General features: G+C 41.7%; 1 protein-coding gene across 1 annotated transcript in view; it reads right to left on the minus strand.

Moving 5' to 3' along the window:
• LOC124607278 (sialin-like) overlaps window positions 1-16,160 on the minus strand; it is a 79,654-nt gene that overhangs the window by 51,633 nt on the left and 11,861 nt on the right. The window contains exons 2-3 of the mRNA XM_047139557.1: window positions 14,921-15,132; window positions 10,760-10,993 (exon numbers count right to left, since the gene is read on the minus strand). Of these exons, the coding sequence (XP_046995513.1) occupies window positions 10,760-10,993; window positions 14,921-15,132 (446 nt within the window). The remainder of the gene's footprint in view (window positions 1-10,759; window positions 10,994-14,920; window positions 15,133-16,160) is intronic.

Genomic DNA, 16,160 nt, shown 5'->3' on the forward strand with positions numbered 1-16,160 from the left:
AGAGGGAATGAGAAGGACGAAAATTAGACAATAAAAATACTCTAGACATAAAATTTATTGTAAAAAATATTACACTAAGGTTGAGTGTGCAAATTAACATACACTGTAGCTATGACATGGAAGAATCAGAGTTGAAATAGTATAATTATTTTACTTTCATATTTTTACATTTTTCACACACATCTTTACATACAACATTCAGCTGAGCCTATTGCACACACTTTAACTATGACACGTCATATTCAGACTTTAAATTGTTGAATCCTTTACATTTTTTCACACATTCACTTTATGTGAAATTACAATGGGTTTTTCTGGCTTACTTATATTTGCAAATATTTTAAGTTACATAAATTTTCGATTTATCAAAAAGCATACATCATACTTGAACTCAAGGTAACAAGAACATATTCTTCTGGCAATTGCGAGTTCAGTCAACATGTAGTAGATCAGAAAGAAATTCATGTCAGTTACAAAGACGAAATATAGCTAAAATTTACAAAAATAATTTACAATAAATCTGCAATTTACATTTTTCATACACAATAAAATCTATCATTATCATATCATTTTTCATGTGATTGTCTGACCTCAAGCAAATTCATTCACCTAATCAGATGTATGAAATTCTTACCATCTTTTGGCGAAATTGTGAATTTATAGTGTGTTATGGTCGAAACTGAGTGTAACTTTGAATTATATACTGCACAATGGACGCTCCATTACCATTTAACATACATCCCTCACAGTCATCAGTGCTAAGGTCTTTCGATAAAGAGTGTTTCACACTTTCACTCTACACATTGTATGTTGTGTGTAAGTACTGAGAATGTTCATCTTTGCTCTCAGTCCTATGAAGTCAGCAAAAATCTGTTCTGTCAATCCATCTTTCAATAAACTTGTTTTCATTTTATTGACACATGGAATGCTATAAACGTTAATCAGAATAAGCCAAAGTGCCAAACAACCTATGCACATCACTTTTAATACAGTCGTAAGTATTTGAAACCGTTACAGACTATATAAGGCTATAACCACCTGTGTAACACATTTTTACATTTTTTGGCTCAAGTGGTTTTCAGAATATAACCAGGACGATAAGCTACATGTAGCGTCTTGGAAATATCTAAAATAGCCATTCCTAAAGCTACAGGTTTATCACAAACAGTGTTAAGCCCACTTAATTCAATTTTTACTAAAAACAAATCTCCACTTGAATTCGGCTTTGCAGTCAGAGTAGTAACTCTACATCTACCATCCCAGCTCATTACTAGCTTCAGACCACACATTTTTCTCGTTTTTTGTATAGTTCTGCCAAAAATACAATTATTTATGAGCCTTTGCTTTATGCATTTCTCAGCACTAATACCCACATACGTTTTCATCCGGGCAGCATGACAGAACTACAAAAACTGGTAAATTTAGCTTGGAGTAATATTACTTTTCAGTCACTACTTTGAATTCTATATTGAATCACATAATTTTTCTTATCGTTTAATATAGAAATGAGCTTCTTGGGAACGCCTGCTTGTTGAAGCTAGGTGATGATAAAATTTTCTCTGTACATGATGACAGATCAGAATCAAGTTCATGTAAACTTTCTGTATATTCAACATTCTCTTCTAAAAATGTAGCCCATATCTGAATCATCAGATATGTTCACAAAATTAAAACCGTCAGTGCAAATTCAGGGATTGGTGGGTATAACTATATGGGTAAGCTATACAAACTGTTACATTGAGGTGTACGATATAAAACATACCTATACTTTCATTATAGTAAGATATGAACCTATTGTGTTCAACTGTACGTCGAAGTGCTAAGTGTGCAGTGAGAGTGAGCAATACCATCTCTGATACCACACTCAACAGATTGCAATTACACAGTGTCAACAATACACTGAGGTGACAAAAGTCATTTGATAATACCCAGTAACTTGTTACAGTTTCACTGTAACATGGAGGGGAAAATGTTACAGTTTTGGTGTAAGATGGTTGGTAAATTTGTTTCAGCTTTGTTCTAACATGAATCAATTTGTTAGTTTCACTGTAACATGCGATATTTGTCACAGTTTTGCTGTGACATGTAGGACAATCTGTGATTGGTTTGCTGTAAAATGTGTGGATATTTATTATAGTTTTGCTGTAACATGGGTCTGTTTGTTACATTTTTGCTGTACCATGGAGAAAATTTGTTACAATTTTGCTGTAATATGTTGACACTTGGTTACATTTTTGCTGTAATATGTTAACAATTTGTTACAATTCTGCTGTAAAATATGCTGTTTGTTACAATTTTTGCTATAAAAGGATAATTTGTTACAATTTTGACGTGACACAGTGATGCATAGAGGAATTTGTTAAAATTTTGCGATATAACGGTGACATATGGAAGTGAAGTGACATGTGGTTGCACTCTGTGACAAATGGCTCTGAGCACTATGGGAGCACTCTGTGACAGCATAAGTTAATATAATCAGCAGATGACAGGCCTTTAGTACCACAAGTTAAAATCTCAAAATTAGGCCTCTTGATTTTAGAAGGCTGCTGAAGCTTCACTCGCCATTGCAAGTACTATGGAAATGTGTGGATGAAGCCGGAATAACTGATCGATTCTATAAGATTTTTTCCGTGTTTGTATATTGACTAAATGCTTATGCTTGTTCATAGAACTGACAGTAGAAATCTATACGCTTGAGGTCGAGTGAGGGCACATAAAGCAAAGAGCAAGGGATGTAAAACAATCTTCTGCGAAGGATTTCAGTACTGGTGATTACAGGCTATGTGAATTTGGAAGTTAAAGCAACTGTGCAGAATGTAATTCAATCAAAGCAGTGTGTAGTTCCTACAGCTAAACAGCACAAGTTACCTTTACCTGCAAAAGATGATAAATGCTTTATACTTCTGGATAAGGTGAGTATATTAGCCATCTGAAAAATGATGGTGACTGGTTTTATTGTGAGGCTGAGTGAATCCCATTCCAGACAACCCTACCTCAGATCAGTCTGAGGATGCGTCAGGAATCGAACCCAAATCCTTCCACACCAAAAGCAGTGCCACTAACCGTTTTTGGTGGTTGATTTTATTGTGAATATGTGAAAATGAAACTGAAACGCGATGATGACTGATTTTATTATGCATGTGTGGCAAAATGTAAAAACATCAGATGTGATTATATTTTACATGTGTGGAAAATGCAAAAATATTGAATATAGGAACTTTGTACAGTTTAAGCTCCGAATATGTCGCATTCTTGCTACAGAGTAAGCAATAAGCTGTCCTGAATGGTGTATGTAAATGCACACAGACAACCAAGCGTGCATCCAACTGTCTTCAGAATGTAATCTTCTTTGCCTCTAGAATACTTTTGTATTGCGTATGTGAGAAAAATGTGAAACATTTAATGTTAAAAACACTGAACATTTTAAAGTTTGAATACTTATTGTCATCGCCAGATTGTAAGTAAATGCGTCCATCTAGTTTTCTGTGGAATGTTATCCTTTTAATACCAAATTTTACATCAAGAGTATTATTGTCTGAGCTTTTCTCCTTCCCATAAACTCTGTAATACATTACAAAGAAGCAGACTAAGTTTACTGATGAGTTGGTACATTATTTGGCACATGTGCAATATATGTATGTGTATGTGTGTGTGTGTGTGTGTGTGTGTGTGTGTGTGTGTGTGTGTGTGTGTACTTATGTAATTTACGATAAATAATCGAATACTTTTGAACATAGTGCCCAATTCAGGTGAAAACAAGAAAAAGCTTTTGGAAACATTGTAATATAATTGGATACTTTTTAATATGTGCAAAAACTGAAAACGAAAATAATTTTGAACATGGCGGATTTCGACAAAAAAATATGCTTTGCTTTCACTGGCTGTTTCATTTTGATTTTTAAATTTCTTGTCACCCACCATTTCGAATATTTTTAAATTTCCTAGTAGAACGTTCATTAACTTTTACATTTCTTCTCATTTTTAAAATATTGCCATCTGTCATTATAACGACGTTATTTATAGAAGGCCAGTGACTCCACATGATGTCATCAAGGTTCAGTGTTGGTCAAAGCTGTTCAGATGCCCCATAGATATACTACTGCCAAATTAAAGCACGTGAAGACTTCTTGTAAATACTCAATATGCTCCTCACAGCTCTTCCTTCAGTCACTAAATCGTGAAGATAATGATATACAAATTTAAGCTTGATATCGGAAAATATTATATCCACTAGTGGAGACAACATTGCCACATGCATTGTGAGCCTGAAGGGCAAGCAATTAATTTCAAAAAGGTACCAGTCCTTAGCAAATGCCTAACCCCTCAGCTGAAATAATCTGACTGTACAGCTAATTGAGATCTAAGATTGTCTATATTTTGGCACATGCGAACGATCTAAAATACATTTGCAAATCCAGCAGCGTTGTGGGTAAGGGAACTACCTTCTTATTTAGTTCTCTACAATCCACTATCATGCTGGGTTTACCTGACAGTTTTGACACTGAGAACATAGGTGCAGTGTAGTGACTTAGACTGACGAATGATCCCTTGCTCTAACATCTCCTCCACTAGCCCATTTTAATTCATTCAAAAGGGACAGCAGCAAACGATATGGCATCATATCAGACAACTCAGTTCGATATTTAATCAGACTGGTGAGCCCCAGCTTGTTCACCAGAACATCCTTAAATTGCGCACACAACTGATTTATCTATTTTCTCCCGCTCAAGGGCAAGTGTTCCAAGTGAACTATGACATCCTCACCTCGTTTCTGTTGTATTGTGACTATAGAAACGTAAGAGTGCTGGCAGAAGGAGATTCTCACAGAATTGGAAGGTGAAATAGTCAGGACCCAAATTAGGAACAATTTCCATCACCCTAAGGATATCTGACCCCAAAATCACGTCTGTGGAAAGTTCTTCCGCCACCCTCATTTTCCACGTAAATCACGAATCCTCAGTTCCTCATATATCTGTCCTAGCATATGCACTGAACTCGAACTATCAGTAACGTAAGACATATCCTGATTAAACCTGGCGATCTGTATGCTGCATATTAGGTATGGCACCAACTTTCTCCTAACATAATAACTTAGCTACCTGTATCTAGAAGGACACACGATGACTCACTGTTAATCTTACAAGATATAAATGTGGTCACATTTCACTGTCAGAAAAACGTCGCCCTAATACCACACTGTGCAACGACAGAACTAACACCACCAACTGTAAACCTGGGAATCTGTTCATGGTAGAATCTTTATTTCCTTGTGTGTAGTCGCATCTAAAATGGCCTTTAGTAGCCGGCCGAAGTGGCCGTGCGGTTAAAGGCGCTGCAGTCTGGAACCGCAAGACCGCTACGGTCGCAGGTTCGAATCCTGCCTCGGGCATGGATGTTTGTGATGTCCTTAGGTTAGTTAGGTTTAACTAGTTCTAAGTTCTAGGGGACTAATGACCTCAGCAGTTGAGTCCCATAGTGCTCAGAGCCATTTGAACCATGGCCTTTAGTGCCGCATAGGAAACACTAATCCGACCTTGTCTCTTAATTCCGTGGAACATTCCCTCCATATTTAGCGACTTCCTCTCTTCTACATCCCTTCGAAGACATGTCTGAAACCGTCAATATTGCATGCTAATTTCTCTAAGTCATTGAATGTTTGACGGGGCGAGGCAAGCATTATGCACTACCGACCTGTAGGTTTGATCCTTTCTACTATATTAGCTACGATTTCCGCCTCAGTATCTAGAAGACAAGACGCATGAATGGCTGTCCCTAACCCATTCATGTAGTTATCGAACTGTTCCCTTATCCCCTGTTCGCACCCGTAATGAAATCGATTAATTTTCTTATGGCTCTAAATGGAATTATTCTCTTACACAACTCTTCATGGAAGCTTGCCATCATTTCCTTTCCAATAATATCAGCCGCTACTCTTTGCACTAAACAGCCCATGGTATGTGATTACAACATCTGCAGCATTTCAACAAAAAATGGCTCTAAGCACTATGGGACTTAACATCTGAGGTCATCAGTCCCCTAGACTTAGAACTACTTAAACCTAACTAACCTAAGGACATCACACACATCCATGCCCGAAGCAGGATTCGAACCTGCGACCGTAGCGGTCACGCGGTTCTAGACTGAAGCGCCTAGAGCCGCACGGCCACAACGGCCGGCAGCATTTCGATATCAATCAACCCCAACTCCTGATTTTGCTCATTTAAGGCTACCAAGTTATATATAAACTTCACTATTCTCGGTATCGAATCTACAAAGAACTCACAGTTCTTCAATATACCTACTAGTTGGTGTGACATTCTACCAAACTGTTTACTCCTCCTGTTTCTAACTTTGGTACCTCTAGCTCCTCTGCCTGATAAATATCATTCCCCTGTATCATATTCATTCTACTGCTCTGTAAGGCTGTAATTGACAACATATCACTTGTAATAACATCCACCTACCTTCAGTTTATCTATGACGTCCTTGCTTACTGCCCCTTTAGTTAAAAATATTAAATAATTTACCCTATTTACATAATGCGTAGACATAACCTGTAATCTACGTTAAAAACAAGAGGGAGCCTCGCACACGAAAAATTGCAGCGCCAACTCTGCCTCAATCAGCGCCAACCTAGCACTCGTATTTATTTCATTAGTCATGTTCAGGTGCTCCCCCCTCCCCCCCCCCCCCCTCGCCTAGTGCCAACTGTAACGACCTTCCCCTTTACCTAGCGAAGCTGTTGGGTTGACTGGGCCACAGTGCTCGCAGGGGGCCTCTCTCGAATGACTGCCTCATAGGCCATCCCATCTTTACGCAGCCAAAAGGCACTTGCCACATCTCTAACGACCACAGCTGAAACATGACAAAGGAGTGAAAGACACAGTTTCCAGAGATTACTGTACTAAGGCACCACGCCAGCAAAATACATTACTTCGCTTTGCAACAAAATTGTTGCGCAGGATTTGGAGTTTGGCTGGAGATTGTGCAAGTTGCTTTTTTTTAAACAACAATTTACAATACTATAGCACACGTGAATACAGGAAACACTTGTGCTCAACGTCTTGCAATAATTAACTCAGATAACAAATGGGTAACAAAAAAAATTATTCGCCCGACAGTAATAAAATAATCGGAGCGGACAACAATGATGTAAAGTATAAATCTATCAAAAGATACAGGTACACATTACATACATAATACCATATTGCTTCTGTCCGCAGATGACTTTGCAAAAGAGAGCCAAAATAAAATAGCAACATCTACATCTACACCATTACTGTGCAATTCACAATTAAGTGGCTGGCAGCGGGTTGATCGAACCACGTTCAAGCTATTTCTCTAACTTCCACTCTCGATCGGCAGCGGGAAAAAAGAACACTTAAATATGTCTGTGTGAGCTCTGATTTCTCTTGTTTTATTATGATGATCATTTCTCCCTATGTATGTGGGTGCCAACAAAATATTCTCGCAACCGGAGGAGAAAGTTGGTGATTTAAATTTCACAAGAAGAACTAAGAGTGGTACTGAAATTGTCTCCTAAGTCGCTGAAGCAGAACATCAGATGGCCTATAACACTTCCCTGTGGAACGCCATATATTACTTCTTTTGGCCCGCATCTCGTGGTCGTGCGGTAGCGTCTCGCTTCCCACGCCCGGGTTCCCGGGTTCGATTCCCGGCGGGGTCAGGGATTTTCTCTGCCTCGTGATGGCTGGGTGTTGTGTGCTGTCCTTAGGTTAGTTAGGTTTAAGTAGTTCTAAGTTCTAGGGGACTTATGACCACAGCAGTTGAGTCCCATAGTGCTCAGAGCCATTTGAACCATTTTTTACTTCTTTTGTACTCGATGACTATCCGTCAATTGCTACGGACTGTGACCACTCACGAATCCAGTCGCACAACTGAGGCGATACTACATAAGAAGTCACTTACTGTGGAAAAGTATCAAAAGTCTTCTAGAAAATTAAAAATATGGAATCAATTTGACATCCCCTGTCGATAGCACTCATTTCTTCGTGAGATTAAAGAGCTATTTTCGTTTCACAAGAGCGATATTTTCTGAATCTGTGTTGGCTGTTTGTCAACAAATCGTTTTCCTCGAAGTAACTTACGATGTTCGAACACAGTATGTGTTGCAAAATCCTACTGCAAATCGAAAATAGTGATATGGGTCTATATTTCAGCGGATTACATCTGTTTCCTTCCTATATTCTTCCGCAATAAGCAGAATGGCTCATTAGAATGATCTACAGTCCACTACTACCTGCGCCTTCACCGTTCCCAGACAGACAACAGACAGAGCAACACAATCTACACTGATACACAACTTACTACAACACCTACAACAAAAATGGATAAACAAGTAAAGGGAATCATGGCTTATCGCTAATACAGAATGATCTCACAATGGCCTCGCCATGTTTTCCAATTCAAAACAATAAGTCTACACTCATATAGCACCACGGCCACGTCACATAACTACACTTAAATACAGGCATGGCACTATGGAATTACCCATGACCCTGCTGTACTTGTTCACAACAACTGACAATACCAGGATGATTTCATTGATACAGCCAGAAACCGCAGTGCTGTATTTTGGTCGGTCAGAACTCTGACAACTATCGGTGCTCACGAACTGCAATTAAGACACACCCTAGAACATACGGCACTTCAAGCTCAGCAATTTATTGCTAAGCGAAAACTTCCACCCTCTTTCCTCCCTGTCTGTGAGTTGCCATCTGCAATCCGGACTCTGAAACAAACACGCCATCTGCTACGATAGCTCGCGACATTCACATTACAGTCGACCACACCCCGCGCTGACAGTTGCAGTCCACTGATGGTGCTTGCACACTGCCATTGGAACTACAGCTCTCTGCTTCTTCAGGGTCTGGTTTCCTTGGTGACCGTCATCGAACTCCAGCCTGCTCTGCTTCGCCTCTTGACAACAGTCACAAAGGTGTTTTCGGAATTTTCCGCGTTCTGCATAGCGCGCTACCGCAACAGCACTCGGAAACGCGCCTCCAGTGCAGAACGTCCATATGTGCCGCGATACGCTTCACAAAATAACCTTAAAAAAGAATGAGCAACCTCCGTTGTCAATGCTGGCAAGGTGTCGTATTTCCTGGTTCGCCCTCTTTAACTTCCCTCCAGACATTTACACTCTATGACCGAAAAAGGACGAAGAAGGAATTATCTGAATGGGATGGAAATCGGAAGATGTGATGTACAGGCACAGAAAAAATAAATGATTACAATTTCAGAAACATTGATAATTTATTCAGGAGAAAGAGCTGGAATACCAACATGACTGTCGTCCGCCATACAGTGAGACAGTCAGGTGGCATGGTCTGGAGTGCCAATCCTTTTCATAGCAGAACCCGTTTGGATGTAATCCGCGAGACTCTTACAGCACAGCGGAACGTCGACGATATTCTACGGTCATTTTGTTTCCCTCCATGGCAAACCATCCAGGGCTTATATTTCAGCAAGATAATGCCTGCCAGCAAAGGGAGAGGACCTCTACAGCTTGTCTTCGTGCTTGCTAGGCCCTACCTTGGCCAACAAGGTAGCTGAATCTCTCCCCAACTGAGAACGTTTAGAGCATTATGGACAGAGCTCTCCAAAGAGCTCGGAATTTTGACTTTCTAACGCACCGGTTGGACAGAAAGTGGCACGATATCCCACAGTATCAGTCAGTGCGAAGGCGAATAACTACATGTATAACGTCCAGAGGTAAAGCCACATGTTATTGACTTGCGAAGTTTTTTCTCTTGAATAAGTCATACAATTTTTCTGAAATTGAAATCATTTATTTGTACATTTACAACACATCTACTGATTTCCATCCCATCCGGATAATTCCTTCGTGGAACCCAGGTAGGTTTTCTTTTGTCTTAGAATGTATTTCGCTTATTTACAGCATAGGAATATAATGTAACGAAAAATAATCTCACAACGCTTTAGCTGTGCAGACGGAACAGATCATTACGATTAATTTATGTGAAATGGAAGTGTTTGCAACCAACCCATGGTTTTACAAGGCGAAGGAGGGTGTTGTTTAATGTATGAAAATGCCTGACTGAGATTTTCACTCTGCAGCAGAGTGTGCGCTGATATGAAACTTCCTGGTATATTAAAACTGTGCCGGACCGAGACTCGAACTTCAAAAATGGCTCTGAGCACTATGGGACTTAACAGCTGTGGTCATCAGTCCCCTAGAACTCAGAACTACTTAAACCTAACTAACCTAAGGACATCACACACATCCATGCGCGAGGCAGGATTCGAACCTGCGACCGTAGCAGTCGCGCGGTTCCGGACTGCGCGCCTAGAACCGCGAGACCACCGCGGAGACTCGAACTGACAGGAAGTTTCACATCACTGCACAGTCCGCTGCAGAGTGAAAATCTCATTCTGGAAACATCCTGCAGGCTGCGGCTATGTCATGACTCCGCAATATCCTTTCTTTCAGGACTGCTAGTTCTGCAAGGTTCGCAGGAGAGCTTCTGTAAAGTTTGGAAGCTAGGAGACGAAGTACTAGCAGAAGTAAAGCTGTGAGGAGGGGGTGTGAGTCGTGCTTGGGTAGCTCAGTTGGTAGAGCACTTGCCCGCGAAAGGCAAAGGTAGCAAGTTCGAGTCTCAGTCCGGCACACAGTTTTAATCTGCCAGGAAGTTTTATGAAAATGCCTGTTGCTGCTCGTTGTGTCATGAGTAGCCTAGGGTGCTTTCATAAAAGCACATGACGATGTAAAAAGTACCTGCACCAGTCCCTGTGCGACTCTGTTGGCAAAGAGGACGTAGTCACCAGCCCACGCCGAAGCCGGAGAGAGAACAGAGAGCAGAGACGAAACGAAGACGCTGACTGCGAACACTATCTTCCCTCCAAAGTAATCGGCAAGCATGCCGCCAGGAACGTGTCCGATAACGTAGCCGTAGTAAAAGGCAGCCAGGAGCTCACCCTGCTTTTGCTTGTCCCACGTGAAGTCGCCATCCTGCAACAAACAGACACAGTTAAAGAGTTTAAGTTTGTAACACTCGCCTCCTCTTCCTTTTAGCTATACTTTCTAACTTCACAAACATATGATGAATGGGTGGAGAGAGTATGTGAGAGCACTGGAAGCGAAACTCAGTATGTAAAGGGAGGTGACAACATAGTAACCATGGGGGATTCGAACGAGAGAGTTGAAAGACTTAACGAGTTCTGCAATAAATAACAGTTGGTGATAGTGTATAGACTGTCCAAGATTCACAAGAGGAGGAGGCACACTTGGGGAAGACCTGCAAACGTGGGAAAATACCAGCTTAATCAAGTCATGGCAGAACAGAGATTCCTAAAGCAGATACTGGATTGTAAGGTATGCTATAAGCAGATATATACTCAGATTACAATTCAGATATGACGGAGACCAGACGGAGGCTTGAGAGAATCGCCAAGAAGTATCACTGTGCCAGGAGGTGGGATACTGAAGTGTTGCGAGATGAAGATGAACGTGTGAAGTTCTCCGAGTCTGTATATCAAGCGCGGCTCGTATTCTCATCATAATTTTAAATTATGATGGTCACCTTTTTTTTAGAATTGTTGATGCACCCTTAGAGTGATGTTCTTCAATCATATAGTAGCTAGCGTTAAGGATGCGCGTTGAAACGTTAGTTAGCTCCACGTAGCCGAGGTATGGGGAATGGCTTCTGTAAAGTACAGCTCCAACTTACTTCTAAAAAACTCAGCTACCTGAACCTAAGGGGGTGCTACGAAACTGCGCATGACATAAAACATTTCACTGCTTACAACATAGGGGAATCAGCAGAATGGCTGAATCATGACTCGCGAATCCCCATATCTGTATCTGATTATCCTTTGATGCATTCATAGATATTTAACATTAAAGTTTTGGTATTGTGTAGAATATATGAGGCTAGCGACATACTCTCAGACTTGTGAAGAATACCTTCCACTCAATCCCAAAAGCATGCGAGGATTATCATGCAATTAACTTAGCAGCTCACTCGTCCAAATTGCTGACAACAATGACATGAACAAGGATGGAAAAGATAACAATCAGTTTGATTTCAGGAAAGGCAAAGGCACCAAAGAGGTAGTTCTGACATTGCCAGAATGCCGAGACACATCAGCGTAATAGGCTTTGTCGACTTAGAAAAAGCAGCATTATTGAAAAGTAACACCTCTCTAAATTTACTAGCTTATATTTGCCTGGCAAGGACACAAATATTATCAGGCAGATTGTTAATACTTTCTGATGGCTTTAATTAGTGCTCATTCTCCATCCAAGAAGTTCAGAGACTGTTTTTCTTCCTGGCTTATGAGCGACCTCAGCGTAGTATGCACAGTGCCAGCTTGAACCAACAATTGTAAACAACGTACTTTTACTTGGCCGCTCTGTGATCGGAAGAAGTCTGCTGATTTCGTGCCATTCCGGAATGTTTACGGTCTCTGCCAACCGATCAACGTGTGTGTCACTTCTGCAACACACTAACCTGTTGCACGTTCATTCCTTTTACAAACAGTATGCTGGCTCCTCTGAGAGAAGGAGGTGGAGCTTGTCTCAGCAGCCAATGAGCTACTAGCCGATTGCAAGTTGTCGTTCCCAGCATCCTCCGCTCAGGAGCCAAGTAAAAGTGTGCGATCTTGTGCATTCGCACAGTTAATTGTCAGCAGATAGTATAAATAGTGGACATTCCACCACAGATGCATCCGGGTAGGCGCACATCTTGAAGCGACCGATTTCGGCACAAGAGTACGCAGGCCACAGATCGAATACCTCGATTAACGAGGTATCGGTGTCCCAGTTAGACTGCATGCGCCTTTTCGGTGCTTTCCCACATCCCACTAGCTGAATACTGCGGCGATTCGTATTTTCTGCCTCAGATACATGCTTCACAAATATTCAAAGCATTTTCTCAAAGTTGTTCAAATTCAAATGGTTCAAATGGCTATGAACACTGTGGGACTTAACATCTGAGGTCATCAGTCCCGTAGAACTTATAACTTCTTAAACCTAACTAACCTAAGGACATCACACACATCTATGCCCGAAGCAGGGATCGAACCTGCGACCGTAGCAGTCGCGCGGTTCCGGGCTAAAACGTCTAGAACCGCTCGGCCACCGCGGCCGGCTCTCACAGTTGTGCACAGACTTTACTCCAAACGTAGACAGATTTGACACACTGGTTCTGTCCTTCGGGATGGATAGGAGATTGATGACTTTAGCTGTTGAGTCTACTTAAACATTTACTCAGCATCAGCATCAGCACCAGCAAAGTGTGGTCAGTGTTGTTGTGTTACAAAACGCAATGGAGCATCAACTGTTCAAGACAATTTTCAGAATCTTTTGAGGAGGAGAAAAGTGTGTGCAAACTTTGTCCCAGACACCTTGACTCCGAGCATAAATAGTGACGCCTCCCGTGACATATTGGAAATGCGGACAGTTCTTCTCTAGAAAATAGCAGCACTGGTGACGATCCTTTTTTGTTAGCAATATGAACCTCCAATAAAACAACAAAGCACAGAAATTCACATGAAGGGTCAACACTTCGGTGATACAACAAACATTCAAGTCAACCTGCGTGTTGAACAACATCCCAAAGCATGATTTCTAGCAGTATGAACGTTCTGTGCGTTGTACTCAAGTGGGGAGAAACTACATAGCAGGGTTATTCGGAAAGTAAGGTCCTGTAGATCGTGAAGTGGAAAAGACAATGGAAATCTGAAGATGCACAGATGTGTTACGCATTGTGTCTAGTATGCCCATCAGTCGCGTCACGTCGCTCTTTTCATTTCTCAGCGCACAGTGAGCACGTAAGGATACCTAGAACAATAGTGTCTCCGGTCAGGTATGGGTTCCTGCCGTGAGATTTCACCTGATTTCGTTCATGCAGCCCACATAACGTAAGTATTATTCATTTCTTCCTTCACAACAGTTCTTGGCTGCACACTACAGGGGCAATGAGGATGCCCCTGCAGCGTTTTCGATGCGAAGATTTTGATCACCCACCATACAGCCGGATTTGGTTCTCTCTGACGTTCATCTCTGCTCATATGAACCGATGGCTATGAAGACAACGTTTTGGCACAAGCGAGGAATTTGTAGATGAAATTAGAGAATTGGCGGAAAGCACAGGCGGCTGCCTTCTATGACGATGGTACTGGAAAGTTGGTACAACGCTACGACAAATGTCTAAGTCGGAGCGGCGACTATATCGAGAAGTAGCTGGAAGATGTAGTAAATTGTTGCAAATAAAACATTTTGGATTTTCACTGTGGTTCCCATTTCGCGACCTATCGACCCTACTTTCTGAAGAGGCCTCGTAAAACACCTCAAGCGTTTGAAGCTACCATCTTATCTTTTCTCTGGTTTTTTATTAATCCAGTCTCGAAACTTATTGGACTGATGGAGTATACCTCGACTCGTTCCACATCCCTGAAGGTTCTTCCAGATAGGATCGACAGAACATGATGACTGGCCGGCCGAAGTGGCCGTGCGGTTAAAGGGGCTGCAGTCTGGAACCGCAAGACCGCTACGGTCGCAGGTTCGAATCCTGCCTCGGGCATGGATGTTTGTGATGTCCTTAGGTTAGTTAGGTTTAACTAGTTCTAAGTTCTAGGGGACTAATGACCTCAGCAGTTGAGTCCCATAGTGCTCAGAGCCATTTGAACCATTTGAACCATGATGACTGAATTAATTGATTAAGTAAGGGATAATAATGAAGTTGCTGAGATCTTATCAAATAAAGCAAGTAAAGTAGTAGACGACGGTAGCTTGTTAAATACTTGTGTGCCAGTACCAAGGCTCCTATAACCATTATTTGGAAAACTTCTAAAGTCACTTCATGAGGCTACTTACATTCGCAGCTTCTGAGGGTAAAACAAGACATAATTTTCACCATAGGAGAGACTCACTCACTTTGCGACCACCCTGACCCCTGACCGCCAGCTCCCCCGGACAGGCGTCAGGATCGAAGAAGAAGAGGGCGCTGCCGTTGGAGTCCCGCTCCCGCACGGCCGTCCCGTTGACCATGTCCACGATGGCCACCGACAGGTTGACGCGCGTTGTCAAGCTGGAGGTCAACCCCAGGAGGCACAGAAGCGCCATCGTGTAGCGCGTCTTCCACAGGCCTGGGCACACAGGCACGCCGTCGTCCAAATCACCTCTGTCAATTGTTCAAACATCAGATGACTCTCTCGTCAAAAGTGCAAGAATTTAGTGACTGTGAAACAGAGTTTTACATCTATGAAAAATAATAAAAATTATAACAACTCCATCATGTGACACCATCCACTTTACATGACACCAATCACATTCAGATCTCCTCCCTGTTTGTTGTCACTGGAGACCAACCTTCTGTTTCCTACTTTCCAGCTGTGAAGTGAATCATTGTTGAACTTTCCTCTAATCTCATAACGGTCCAAATTAAGCAAAAATCAGCATTAATGACATTAGCTGCCAATGGGCATTGATTTAAATCAACGGGGAAAGTTGAACATTTGTGCTGGACCGGATTCGAAGAAAGGTCTCCTCCTTACTAGACATATGCGCTGACCACTGCATCATCCGGAAACAGTGGTCATCGCAACTGCATGGATTACCCCAGCACGCCTCATATCAACTTATCCACAAACTGCTGATGTATTGCCTCGTGCCCATTACTCGGTGGGGATGATCAACTGAGCACCTAACTGTTACAGGGATCATCGAGATGTTGCGAGTAATGAGAGTAAAAGGCAAACGGTACTACATCAGTAGTGTGTGGGCAAGATGACAATTTGGGTCTGCCGGGAGGCGTGCTAGGGTAGTCCGTGCGTTTACAATGATTACTGTGTCCGGATGGTGTAGTGGCAAACGCAGCTACGTAGTAAACAGAAGACCCGCGTATTCAACGAGGCCTGGCAAAAATTTCCAACTTTTCTCATTGATTTAAATCATTGTCCACTGGCGGCTAATGTCATTAATTCCTTTGTGTTTTGATTCATAGTAGCTGCAGGAACAAAGTGGTGTCTAATCTTTCGGACATGTCCGGAAAAACAGACACCTTATATATAATATTAAGAAAAAGCACTGCAGATTCCATACAATCAATTTTTTCAGAAAGTTCAGGAGAAGGAAAAAAGATTAGTTAAAAACGACTGAACACAAGAGATGTAAA

The sequence above is a fragment of the Schistocerca americana genome, chromosome 3 (assembly GCF_021461395.2).
Source record: "Schistocerca americana isolate TAMUIC-IGC-003095 chromosome 3, iqSchAmer2.1, whole genome shotgun sequence".
NCBI lineage: Eukaryota > Metazoa > Arthropoda > Insecta > Orthoptera > Acrididae > Schistocerca > Schistocerca americana.